At 41.7% G+C, this 14,189-nt stretch overlaps 1 protein-coding gene across 1 annotated transcript; it reads right to left on the bottom strand.

The window, feature by feature from the left end:
- Positions 1-11,069: 11,069 nt before the first annotated feature.
- LOC130367201 (olfactory receptor 11L1-like) lies at positions 11,070-12,014 on the bottom strand. Its single transcript, XM_056569606.1, has one exon. It carries the CDS (start codon positions 12,012-12,014, stop codon positions 11,070-11,072), a length of 945 nt encoding a protein of 314 aa, XP_056425581.1.
- Between the last annotated feature and the right edge of the window lie 2,175 nt (positions 12,015-14,189).

The following is a 14,189-nucleotide window of genomic DNA, read 5'->3' as shown; positions in this document are numbered from 1 at the left end:
TCCCAAAAAGTTATGTGAAAAATGTTGATAAAAAAGTGACCAACTGCAATACAAAATATGATAATGTAAATGATACATGAATATGTAATTTATAATGTGTATTGTAGAAAAATAAGTGTGTATAAAATTAAGCCGCAGTGGGAATGATTTTTTTTTATAAAAATTAATAAAAACTAATAAAAATTAATAAAAATGTATAAAAAAATAATTAATAAAAAATTAAAATTAATTAATAAAAATATGGTTATTCATAGGAATGGAAATGGATACAGAATTAGATGTATATGATATAAAAATATATATAGTAAAGCAGGGAGGGGGCACTCAAAGGAGAGGTCCATAGACAGGTTCTGTAGATAGTCTTGGGGAGGTCACCCCCAAGGGCCGTCACTGGGTTGATAAACGGCCAACCAGTGACGGGTCGTGAGGGAGAGCCACGCCGCAAGATGAGATCAAAGGAACCCAAAGACTTCAAGTTCTGCGTTCAATCCTCTTGGAATTATGGTATCAAAATCAAAAATCTTTCTTGATTCTGCTTTGGACATCTTCATAATGTAGTCCCCACCTCACCAACATCTTCTTACATTTTGGATGGCTAGGAAAAAGAGGTCTGATGGATTTTGTTTTTATTTCAGTGACTTTTTTGGGGAAGTTGATAATTTTACAAGCTGAGCAAGTTCATGTGGATGATGTTTTGGGATTGGTTGGTTGTCTGCAGTGGCGTCGCTAGGGCCGTGCCCCCCCTTGGGCCCCCCCCCCCAATTTAAAATAAATAGGGATGTCCCGATACATTGATGGCTCCGCCCCCAGCACAGGAGAGGACGGGACGAGAGCTGACAGGTCACACAGCAGAGCGGCTGCTTTATGTGAGGTGAGTGATGTCCCGTGTCCTCCCTCTCCCCCCTGATCAGCAGTATATCCTGGGGCTGGGTCATGTGTATGGTAGCAGTCCAGAGGGGTCACTTTCCCTCCTCTAGTGTCCACAGGTCACCAACAGGCCACATTATCACAACAATTTTTGGGGAAAATTGCGCGCTTTTACAGCGATTTTTCGTAAATCGCGGTAAAACAGCGCAATTTTTGCCGCGATTTTTCCATAAATTGTTCTGGTATTGTGACCTGTTGGAGATCTGTGGACACTGGAGGAGGGAAAGTGACCCCTCTGGAAGGATAACATGTGAACACATTAACCCCTCATTAACCCCTCAAGGGTACATTCACATGTTCAGGATCTGCTGCATATTTTTGCTGCATATTTTGTGCAGCTGATTTTGCAACCCATTAGCATCAATAGGTAGCAAAATTAGCTGCAGAAAATATGCAACAGATCCTGTACGTGTGAGCGTATCCTAAGGGCTCATTCAGGGGTGGATCCGCAGTGTATTTTACGCTGCGGATCCCCCGACAATGGACCCTACAGTGCTGCCTCCATCTGTGCTGATCATAACGGCAATCCTCCGCTACGAGCAGACACGCTTTCATGTGTATACTCGTGCACATCATGGCCGCTCCTCCCGCTCTCTGAACTAGGCCGAGAGCAGCCGCGATGTGTGCGAGTATACACATCAAAGCGTGTCTGCTCGTAGCGGAGGATTGCCGGTATGAGCAGGCACAGATGGAGGCAGCACTGTAGGGTCCATTGTCGGGGGATCCGCAGCGTAAAATATGCTGGGGATCCATCCGTGTAAATGAGCCCTAAGGACACAAGGCGTATGTGTACGCACAGTGCCTGCTCCCACTGTGGTGTATAAATCATTAGCTAGAACCCTCGGCTAATGCCAGACATCACCAATCAGGCTGATGTCTGACATTAACACTTTAGATTCCGCTATCAAAGTTGATGGTAGTGTCCAAAAGTTTTAACGCCTTCAGGTCCGAGCGTTTTTCCGTTTTTGTACTTTAGTTTTTTCCTCCTCACCTTTTAAAAATCATAACCCTTTCAATTTTGCACCTAAAAGTCCATATGATGGCTTATTTTTTGCACCACCAATTCTACTTTATAATGACATCAGTCATTTACCCAAAAATCTATGGCAAAAACGGAAAAAAAATCATTGTGTGTTTATATATATATATATATATATATATATATATATATATATATATATATATATAAATATATATATATATGTGTGTGTGTATATATATATATATATATATATATATATATATATATATATATATACACATACACACATTTTAAAATTGCCCCCCCACTTTTGTCACTGGCCCCCCATGTGCCCCCCCTAAATTTGAATGCTGGAGACGCCACTGGTTGTCTGACAGTAGGGGCGACTTGGATGCCCAGATTTGGGGCTTTAGTTTAAACTATGGGTGGATGCAAGGGGATATTTTGTCCGATGATTTTATCCTTCATTAAAAAATGCCAGTTGTTTTTGATGATCCTTTAAATTTTTTTATAATCTTTGTTAAACGGTAAAATTATTTTTGGATCGTCAATTTGTGATAATGGATCTCTTTCTTTAGGAATAAAAATTGATGATCTATCTAAAATACGAATTTGGTTAAAAGATTTATCTAAAATGTTTTTTGGATAGTTTTTCTCCAAGAATTTGTCAGTAAGAGTTTGAGCTTCTTCTTCAAATTTAGTCTGTGAAGTAAAGTTTCTTTTAAGCCTGCGGTACTGGCCCATTGGAACGTTTAAAAGCCACCTGGGTAGGTGGCAACTGTTAAAAAGGATAAAACTATTTTTGGCTACAGGCTTATGGTACGTACTGCAGGTTAATTTAGGTATATCTATAGGGATTCAAAGATCAAGGAATTCTAAAGTGCCTGTGCTTATATGGGGGGTAAAATTTTGGTTAAAATTGTTAACATTAATTTCTTGGATAAAATCTTCCAACAAACATTTAGGGCCTTTCCAAATAAAAACAGTGTCATCGATGTAGCGCCGCCATAGTACGAGATCCGCGCCGATCCTGGGAGTAATGTATCGTTCCTCCCAGGCTGCCATAAACATGTTTGCGTAACTGGGCGCCAATCTAGTACCCATGGCGGTGCCGGTGGCCTGTAGATGAAATTTGTTTTCGAAATAAAAATAATTGTGGGTTAAAATAAAATTAATGGCTTGAAGGATAAAATTTATCTGTTCTGGTAAAATGTCTGCTTTAGTTAAAAAATGTTGGACTGCTTCTAGGCCATCAGTATGTTTGATAATCGTGTACAGGGAACTCACATCCAAAGAGACTAGAGTGTATCCAGGTTCCCATTTGATGTTTTCTAATATCTGTATGGCTTGGGTAGTGTCTTTAAGATAATATTCTGTAGTTTGGACGATAGGCTGAAGAAAACGGTCAATGAGTTGGGACAGATTGGATGTTAATGAATTTATCCCTGACACAATGGGGCGACCAGGGGGTTGGTGGAGTCTTTGTGGATTTTGGCGAGACAGTAAAAGACAGGTAGTCTTTCCTGTGTCCCCAAAGTAAAGTCATATTCTTTTGATGAGATAATGTCCGATTGTAATGCATTATCGCATAACTTTTTCAATTCTTTACTAAATTCGTCTGTGGGGTCTGACTTCAATTTGGTATATGTTTGAGTATCTGATAATTGTCTTATGCATTCATTTTTATATTTTTCTGTGTCCAATATCACGATGCCACCCCCTTTATCTGCCGGGCGGATCGTGATGTTGTTATTGTTTTGTAGTTCTAAAATGGCCCTTTTTTCTTTAAAAGTGATATTGTTTTTTGAATTGGCTTTTAGGTTTCATTTTCTAATATCCACTTCTACAGCTTTTTTGAAAGTGAGGATATCTGCACCTGCTTCTTGTTTTGGGTAAAACTTGGATTTTAAAGTGCAATTAGTGCGGGTATAAATGGTGGTGGGAGTGGTAGGGTTAGTTATGGGATGTTTGATAAAATATAAAATGCATCAAATTTGTTTAGTGGTTGACTTTTTGCAAATTTTAAACCTTTGTTAAGTAGTTTAGTCTGAGTATCAGTCAGAGATGTTGTGCTGAGATTAAATATGATATTGGAATTGTCTAGTTGGTTTTCCCTATTTTTTGTGGGGGTTGTGTTCCTCGTAGTGGCTTGTTTCTGTCTTCTAACCCTCTTTTTGTTGGGGTGTTCATGTGAAATGTGGGAGTGGGGGGAATGGGATGAATCGCGGCTTGTATCAATTGTGTTTTTAGGGAACAATGTGTTGGATTGTGTGTGGGTAAGTGACGTACTGTGGGAGGGTATCGTGTTGTATTGGGTGTCCTGGGTGGTTGATAGGATTGATGTGTGTGGTGATATCTGTGATAATTTCTGTGGGGTTGTGGGGAATAGTTGTGTGGATGATATTGGTTGTGATATTGTGGAAAGTGTCTGTGTGGATGGTATTGGTTGTGGTGGTTGTATCTGTAATGGTTTTTTGGAGACTGATAAGGTGGTCTTGTTCTCTGTCGCCCTAAAATATGATGGTCACTATTAATTTCGTTAAGAGGGGCAAATCTATTTTGAGTTGGAATATTATATTTTGTTTTAATCTGTTCTGTTTGTTGTTCTTGTATTTTATCCGTCTCATCATTTTTGTTAGATAATGTATTTTTTTGAATTTGCCAAGACATTTTTTTAGATTTTTTCTGTGTGCTTTATTTCTCTAGATTGTCAAGACGTTTCATAGTAAGGTCCTCATATTTTCTACATTCTTCATGTATGGTGTATGTTTCTAGAATAGTTTTCATTTGTTCAATTTCTTTGTCTAATTCTTTGACTAATTATTCTCTCCTTTCTATAACAAGTTTTACAATGTCTATGGACTACTCCCTTAATAGATTGTCCCACTTAGTGTTGAATTCTGGGCTGCTTCTGAACAGCTGTACATGCGCTTGTTTTAACAAAAAGGTATTTTGTCGGACAATTTGTCGGGGTGGATTGTGAAGCCCGGGTGACGGGTGTGTAGTGTGTACTCGTGCATCAGTCAACTCCAGTCTGTGTCCGTTAGGCAATATAATGGTTACTGATGCAGCAGAGGTGGGGCCTTGGTCTTGGAATTTCAATTATTTAAAAAAATTGAACATATTGTGTGGTTTATTATATTATAGAAGAATGTCTTTGGGTGGTCCACCGTCCAGCATTATAGAGTCTTCTGAACTGCTGTATATGTGCTTGTTTTAACAAAAAAGTATTTTGTCAGACAATTTCAAAAAAAATTGTGTTTTTTTGGGGTGGATTGTGAAGCCTGGGTGTGTATTCGTGCATCAGCCAACTCCAGGCTGTGTCTTTCAGGCAATCTATGGGTTACTGATGCAGCTGAGATGGGGCCAGGGTCTAGGAATTTCAATATTTTTTTTTAAATTCAACAATTGTGTGGTTCATTATTTTTGAGAAGAAACTCTTTGGGTGGTCCACCGTCCTGCCTTATAGAGTCTTCTGAAATGTTGGATATGCGCTTGAGCTTACACAAAGTTGTAAATGTAGAAAAAAATATATACAATTTTGTTGATTTTGGGGCGGATTGTGAAGCCCTGTGTGTACTGATGCATCAGCCAACTCCAGGCTGTGTCTTTCAGGCAATCTATGGGTTCCTGATGCCGCAGAGGTGGGGCCTGGGTCTGGGAATAAAATTTTTGGATTGCGGGTGCTACAAAAAAAGATGGACACACCCTAATCCATTCAGTGGAGCGCGCCTGCGGCATCTGAGGGCATAACACACCTGTTGTTGCTCAATCTCAGGAGAAGGGGGTTCATCATTGGGAGAAGAGAGTTGCAGGTGGCCCTTGAGTCAGCAAGGCGGTAGCACGGTTGGCAGTCAGCGTGGTGTGGCAGCAGTGGAAATTCTGGAGCCAAACGTGCCCGGGGGAGACCACCTGCTTCGCGGCAGCTTACCTTTCCGGGAGTTAGCAGGTTACCAGCACCGGTCGATGAAAGATAGAGACACGCTAATCCGTTCAGTGGAGCGCGTTCTGTCCTGCATTATAGAGTCTTGTGAACTGTTGGATATGCGCTTGTTCTTACAGAAAGATATTTCTTTAAAAAGTTTCTAAAATGTTGTTGTTTTTTGGAAGGGATTGTGAAGCCCGGGTGTGTATTGGTGCATCAGCCAACTCCAGGCTGTGTCCTTCGGGCAATATATGGGTTCCTGATGCCGCAGAGGTGGGGCCTGGGTCTGGAAATTTCTAATTTTTGGATAGCGGATGCCACCTATGAGAAATATTTGTCAAAAATTTAATATATTGTGTTGTTTTTTTTTTTTGGGGGGGGGGGGATTGTGAAGCCGTGGTGTGTACTCTTGCATCAGCCAACTCCAGGCTGTGTCATGCAGGCAATATATGGGTTACTGATGTCGCAGGGGTGGGGTCTGGTTCTGTTAATTTCAAATTTTTGGATAGCGGGTGCTACCAATGAGAAATCTTTGACAAAAATTTCATATATTGTGTTGATTTTGGAGGGGGGATTGTGAAGCCATGGTGTGTACTGGTGCATCAGCCAACTCCAGGCTGTGTCCTTCAGGCAATATATGGGTTACTGATGCCACAGAGGTGGGGCTTGGGTCTGTTAATTTCAAATTTTTTGATAGCGGGTGCTACCAATGAGAAATCTTTGACAAAAATTTCATATATTGTGTTGATTTTGGAGGGGGGATTGTGAAGCCATGGTGTGTACTGGTGCATCAGCCAACTCCAGGCTGTGTCCTTCAGGCAATATATGGGTTACTGATGCCACAGAGGTGGGGATTGGGTCTTTTAATTTAAAATTTTTGGATAGCGGGTGCTAACTATGATAAATCTCTGAAAATAATTTCATATATTGTGTTGTTTTTTTGGGGGGGGATTGTGAAGCCCTGGTGTGTACTGGTGCATCAGCCAACTTCAGGCTGTGTCCTTCAGGCAATATATGGGTTACTGATGCCGTGGAGGTTGGGCCTGGGTCTGTTAATTTCACATTTTTGGATAGCGGGTTCTACCAATGAGAAATCTTTGTCAAAAATGTCATATATTGTGTTGTTTTTTTGGGGGGGATTGTGAAGCCCTGGTGTGCAGTGTACTAGTGCATCAGCCAACTCCACGCTGTGCCATTCATCCACTAAATGGTCTCCTCTTGCTGCCAACATGTCCACGCTATGTAATTCAGTCACTATATGGTCTCCTGACACTGATGCCACCACCAGGCTCTGTCATTGTGCTGCTGTGCGGCAGTGATTCTAAGAGCGATGCCGGTAATCTGCATGCTATTCTGAATAACAGTATTATTTCACTACCCCAGCACACTCCATATGCGTTTTAGGACACAGCAAAGTGTTCTATACCCCTATAGAGGCTGTATGTAGGCTAGAAATAGCCTTTTTTTAATATCGATTCGCCGCGAATAAATTTGGATCGAAACAAACTTTTTCAGAAAATTTGGCGAATCGGCCGAATCAAATTTTTGAAAAGTTCGCTCATCTCTAATTAACACCAGTTACATATGCTGCAATGATGATTCCGAGGGCTCAATGTTCTACCTAACCAGTTCTCATCTCGTCTGCTCGCTCTCAATTTGCTCTGCACAAGCTCATCTTTCAAATTTCTGCTTCTTCTAAATGACACCAACGAGACTTCTCTTGTGTACTCTACAAGATATGTATCATTCTGTAACAGAAACAATTATTTCTAATTGATTTTTTGATCAAATTTGCCATTGGGCTAAATTTTAAAGTAAAACAAAACCGGGTCGTACGTTGCTGTTCACTAACTAAAGGATCATTGTTTCTTTTACCTGTCCCTATATTACTGTTTTTCTTTCGTCTTTTCTTATTTCCCCTTCTCAATACTTCTCATCTAGGCAGATAACTAGCTTTGGTCATAGCTTGCCCTAATTCCTTGGGAGGCTACCCTCTAGCCAAATAAGATTTTTAAATTAATTAGCCTGCTCAAAGTAATTTGACTCTCTGCTGTTAATCCGTCTTAGTCTCAGAAACTGTCCATATGGGACCGCGGATTTCACATGATCAGGATGAAAGCTACAGTGATGTAAGAGGGCATTACATGCTGGGGGTTTGCAAAAGGCCTTCGTGACTAGATACCCATCTTCTAATTTCACCAGTACATCCAAAACTTGATCTCCTTAGGCCCTATCTTTCACGAAAATTTTTGGCCCATGTCGTTTGTGGTGTTTAGGCCAGTCACAAAGATATAAGATAAGATAAATCATGTTTAAAACTAGCAACATATAGATGGTTATGCCTCTTATTTGCGAAAACCAGACATCCTCAAATGTAAAGGTGTTGCATGACAGAATTAAGTCCCGGGCTCCACAAATAAAATTAATGAACTCCCGACTTTTGTTGGACAACTCCAAAAAGGATCTTACTGCTTCTAGACCCCCTCCTGCGGAATACTTGTATGCAATCTTTCCATTTCTATTGACTCCAATATACACTCTTCAGGCTAGCTCAACCCCTCTAATTTGAGAAGGAACTCAGTGGTGCCTTTAACAAGAGAAGCAATCTCCGCAAACACACAGTAGCGGGAAATAGCGGGAGAAATAGCGGGAGAAAAATTACTGCTTGTGCCGTACTTTTCTCCAGCTATTCCCGTCAAAAAACAACGGCGCCTGACAGCCCCATAATAGTAAAAGGGAGCCGTCAGGACCTGTTGCTGCCCATTGCTCCCTGTCACGAGAACGTCCGTTAAAGGAGATATGTGGTGCTCTGAACTTATCCTTTGGCAGCCGGCACACCCCTCCATGTATCTCTATGGGATTCATGGAGGGGCGTGCCGGCTACCGTGTCATTGGGGACGGAATGCCCCCTTTCCTGTACATTGCTGTGGCCCCGTACAGGAGATCACGAGGGGCCCCAGTGCTCAGACCCCCTGCGATCTATAACTTATCCCCTATCCTTCGGATAGATGATAAGTTCAGAGCACTACAGATCTCCTTTAACCCCTTAAGGACCGGGGGTTTTTCCGTTTTTGCATTTTCGTTTTTTGCTCCTTGCCTTTAAAAAATCATAACTCTTTCAATTTTGCACCTAAAAATCCATATGATGGTTTATTTTTTGCACCACCAATTCTACTTTGTAATGACGTCAGTCATTGTGCCCAAAAATCTACGGTGAAACGGGAAAAAAAATCATTGTGAGACAAAATTGAAAAAAAAAACGCCATTTTGTAACTTTTGGGGGCTTCCGTTTCTACGTAGTACATTTTTCGGTAAAAATGACACCTTACCTTTATTCTGTAGGTCCATATGATTAAAATGATACCCTACTTATACAGGTTTGAATTTGTCGCACTTCTGGAAAAAATCATAACTTCATGCAGAAAAATTTATACGTTTAAAATTGTCATCTTCTGACCCCTATAACTTTTTTATTTTTCCGTGTATGGGGCGGTATGAGGGCTCATTTTTTGCGCCGTGATCTGAAGTTTTTAACGGTATCATTTTTGCATTGATAGGACTTATTGATCGCTTTTTATTCATTTTTTCATGATATAAAAAGTGACCAAAAATGCACTATTTTGGACTTTGGAATTTTTTTGCGCGCACGCCATTGACCGTGCGGTTTAATTAATGATATATTTTTATAATTCGGACATTTCCGCACGCGGCGATACCATTTATGTTTATTTTTATTTTTATTTACACTGTGTTTTTTCTTTTATGGGAAAAGGGGGGTGATTCAAACTTTTAATAGGGAAGGGGTTAAATAATGTTTATTCACTTTTTTTTTGCACTTTTTTTTTGCAGTGTTATAGGTCCCATAGGGACCTATAACACTGCACACACTGATCTTTTACATTGATCACTGGTTTCTCATAAGAAACCAGTGATCGATGATTCTGCCGCATGACTGCTCATGCCTGGATCTCAGGCACTGAGCAGTCATTCGGCGATCGGACAGCGAGGAGGCAGGTAGGGGCCCTCCCGCTGTCCTGTCAGCTGTTCGGGATGCCGCGATTTCACCGCGGCTATCCCGAACAGCCCACTGAGCTAGCCGGCATGCTTTCGGTTTCACTTTAGACGCGGCGTTCAACTTTGAACGGCGCGTCTAAAGGGTTAATAGCGCGCGGCACAGCGATCAATGCCGCGCGCTATTAGCCACGGGTCCCGGCCGTTGTTAGAGGCCAGGCCCGAACCGCTATGACGCGGGGCCACGCCGTGGCCCCGCGTTATAGATCGGGAGTGGACACATGACGTTCCAGTACGTCATGTGTCCTTAAGGGGTTAAAGCCCCCCCCCCCAAAAAAAAAAAAAAAAAAAACAGAGACTTTTAACGGCCATTCTTGACAGGAAGCAATGACAGTGTAAAAGAGGCCTTACTGTGTTTTCATGCTTCCACTTGGAATAGGCATGCTTAGAGGGTTCTACTTGGAATAGGCATGTTTAGATGGTTTAAAGGGGTACTTCAGTTTAATTTTTTGTTTTTAATCAACTGGTGACAAAAAGTTAAACAGATTTGTAAATTACTTCTATTTCAAAATATTAATCTTCCCAGTACTTATCACCTGCTGTATGCTCCACATGAAGTTCTTTTCTTTCTGGAGTTCTTTTCAGTCTGACCCCAGTGCTCTCTGCTGACACCTCTGTCCATATCAGAAACTGTCCAGGGCAGGAGAGGTTTGCTATGGGGATTTGCTTGTACTCTGGACAGTTCCTGACATGGACAGAGGGGTCAGCAAAGAGCATTGTGGTCAGACTGAAAAGAATTCCAGAAAGAAATACAACTTCCTCTGTAGTATACAGCAGCTGATAAATAATGGAAGGATTAACATTTTAAAATAGAAGTAATTTATAATTCTGTTTAACTTTCTGGCACGAGTTGATTTAAAAAATAAATAAATGGGTTATACACTGGAGAACCCCTTTAATTCCACCTCTATTTTTATACCTCTATTTTGTACACACATATTAGGGACTTTTTTGTGGAACTCCACCTTGTCCTTTCTCCCTATAGAGTTGTATCTCTGAGTTAACCCTCCATTATCCTCTTTTTAATTGTTTTTAATAGTTTGTATTTTTGCATGTTTGTATCAATAAAGTTATTTTTGATTTTTCCCATTTACATTTTTTTCTGGCTGTCTATTTTTAAATACCCCTTGTGGCTACTTCGGTGCATGACATCTATGTTTTTCTCTAAAGTTCTTTTGAAAATATTTTGGACTTATTGCTCAGAATTCTTAGTAAAGCCTGCTTAATGTCTTTATTTCTTAAGCTATATATTACAGGGTTCAGAAGGGGAGTGACAACCGTGTATAGCAAGGAGAGAATTTTTTTTGCACTGTTCATATTTGGAAATAAATAGATACTAATAAGAGACCCATAGTATAAGGAAACCACAGCCAGGTGAGAGCTGCAGGTGGAGAAGGTCTTCTGCCTCCCAGTCACAGATGGGATTTTCAGTATGGTGCGGATTATATAGGCATATGAAACCATAATCACAGTGATTGGGCAAATAGCTGTAGGAACAGATAATAGCTGACTTTCCATCTTTACTATAAATGTATCTGAGCAGGAAAGTTCAAGTAAAGGGTCAAAATCACAGAAGAAATGGTCAATGAGGTTTGGCCCACAGAACCGCAGGCGACTTATTGTTATTGAGAGCATCAAGATCATGGCAACAATAAACAACCAAAAGAACAGCACTGTCTTTACGCAAAATGAGAGAGTCATGACTCTGGTATAATGTAGAGGGTTACAGATGGCTTGGTACCGGTCATAGGCCATTATGGTCAAAAGTAGACATTCTATAGATTCTGAGGCTGTAAAAACATAGAATTGTATCAAACATCCAATAAAAGATACTGAGATTCCTTTATACAGCACGACACGGAGCATGTTGGGTACTATAGTGGTGGAGAGAAGGATATCTGAGAAGGAAAGTTGTGTGAGGAAGAAGTACATGGGGGAGTGGAGGGATCGGCTGAACGACACCACATCGATGATCAGGAGGTTCCCACAGATGGTCACACAGAAGATGATCAGGAGCAGAAGAAAGAAGAAAATGTTTGTTAAGCTTTCAATATTTTGAAAACCTAAAAGAATCATATCAGCCACGATGCTGACGTTGTAACATCCCATAGTTGTTCCCATAATTTGAACAAACATTTTGATCTTATGGTATCACAGTCATAGATTGTTCTAGGACATAAAATAGGCTGAACCTTAAAAGAGACAAAGGTAAGAAAATGTAGTTAAATCAATATATTTAGATTTGAAAATTATGTGTTTAACCTCTTCAGGACAATGGACATAAATGTACGTCCTGGAGCCCTGGTAGTTAATAGTGTTGAGCGGCATAGGTCATATTAGAATTTGCGATATTTCGTGAATATATGGACGACTGTTCGTCATATATTCGCTAAATTCGCATATTTGTAATATTCGTGCTTGATTTTCGCATCTGCGAAAGTTTACATGTGCGAATTTTCACACAGTAGTATTAGAGCCTTCTTTACACTACACAAGCTGGAAGCAGAGAGGGATGATCACTGTGATGTGTACTGGAAAAAAAAAAGAAGAATATTGTAAATTACGAATATATAGTGCTATATTCGCGAATATGCGATATTCACGAATAAAATTTGAATTGCAAATATTCGCGAGCAACACTAGTAGTTAACACACCAGGACGTACCGTATATACTCGAGTATAAGCCGAGTTTTTCAGCATGATTTTTCGTGCTGAAAACACCCCCCTCGGCTTATACTCGAGTGAACTCTCCACCTGCAGTGGTCTTCAACCTGTGGACCTCCAGAGGTTTCAAAACTACAACTCCCAGCAAGCCCGGGCAGCCAACGGCTGTCCGGGCTTGCTGTGAGTTGTAGTTTTGAAACCTCCGGAGGTCCGCAGGTTGAAGACCACTGCGGCCTTCAACATCATCCAGCCCCCTCTCACCCCCTTTAGTTCTGTACAGTACTCTCCTCCGCTCGGCGCTGGTCCGGTGCTGCAGGACTGTCCGGTGAGGAGGTCGTCCGGTGGGATAGTGGTTCCGGGCTGCTATCTTCACCGGGGAGGCCTCTTCTAAGCGCTTCGGGCCCGGCCCCAGAATAGTCACGTTGCCTTGACAACGACGCAGAGGTACGTTCATTACCAACGTACTTCTGCGTCATCGTCAAGGCAACGCCTCTATTCTGGGCCCGAAGCGCTTAGAAGAGGCCTCCCCGGTGAAGATAGCAGCCCGGAACCACTATCCCACCGGACGACCTCCTCACCGGACAGTCCTGCAGCACCGGACCAGCGCCGAGCGCAGGCGAGTACTGTACAGAACTAAAGGGGGGTGAGAGGGGGCTGGATGATGTTGAAGGCCGCAGTGGTCTTCAACCTGCGGACCTCCGGAGGTTTCAAAACTACAACTCCCAGCAAGCCCGGACAGCCGATGGCTGCCCGGGCTTGCTGGGAGTTGTAGTTTTGAAACCTCTGGAGGTCCACAGGTTTAAGACCACTGAGGGCGGATGATAAGAGGATGATGAAGGGGGGGTGTGGGATGATGACAAGAGGATGATGAAGGGGGGTGGGGATGATGACAAGGGGATGATGAAGGGGGGGGTGTGGGATGATTACAAGGGGATGATGAAGGGGGGTGGGGATGATGACAAGGGGATGATGAAGGGGGGTGTGTGGGATGATGACAAGGGGATGATGACAGGTGATGATGATGAGGGTCTGGATGATGACAGGCGGTGATGATGATGAGGATGTTAATGACGGGGGTCTGGATGATGACAGGGGGGATGATGTATTTCCCACCCTAGGCTTATACTCGAGTCAATAACTTTTCCTGGGATTTTGGGTTGAAATTAGGGGCCTCGGCTTATACTCGGGTCGGCTTATACACGAGTATATACGGTACATTTAAGTATTAAGCGTCAGTTTGTTTGCTTCATAGACTGTAAGTGACGACTTGCCGTTCCCCGTCATAACCCTTTAGGTTCTTTCATCAATAATGGTCACAACACTTAAACGCTACAATGACACAGTCCCTAACCGATCGGCACAACCACAACATAATTTCTTTTGCCCGCCAAAGGTCCTCTCACCTGCTTTGTGCACATTTGACTCCGATCTTCTGCCAACAGATCGCTGATAACGCTAAATAATACTATGCAATGACATATCCTTATTCAATGTTAGGAATCTGAACTGTGAATACTTGAAAAGTACACATAAAATAATAAAAATATGTTTTCTTTTTTGTTTTGTTTTTTAAAGATAAAGAGAACATGTTATTACTCTGTAAAAATGAAACACCATAA

Source organism: Hyla sarda, chromosome 4 (genome assembly GCF_029499605.1).
Source record: "Hyla sarda isolate aHylSar1 chromosome 4, aHylSar1.hap1, whole genome shotgun sequence".
In the NCBI taxonomy this organism is placed as follows: Eukaryota; Metazoa; Chordata; class Amphibia; order Anura; family Hylidae; genus Hyla; species Hyla sarda.
The sequence above is the reverse complement of the archived record's forward strand: the minus strand, read 5'-3'. Positions and strand labels throughout refer to the sequence as shown.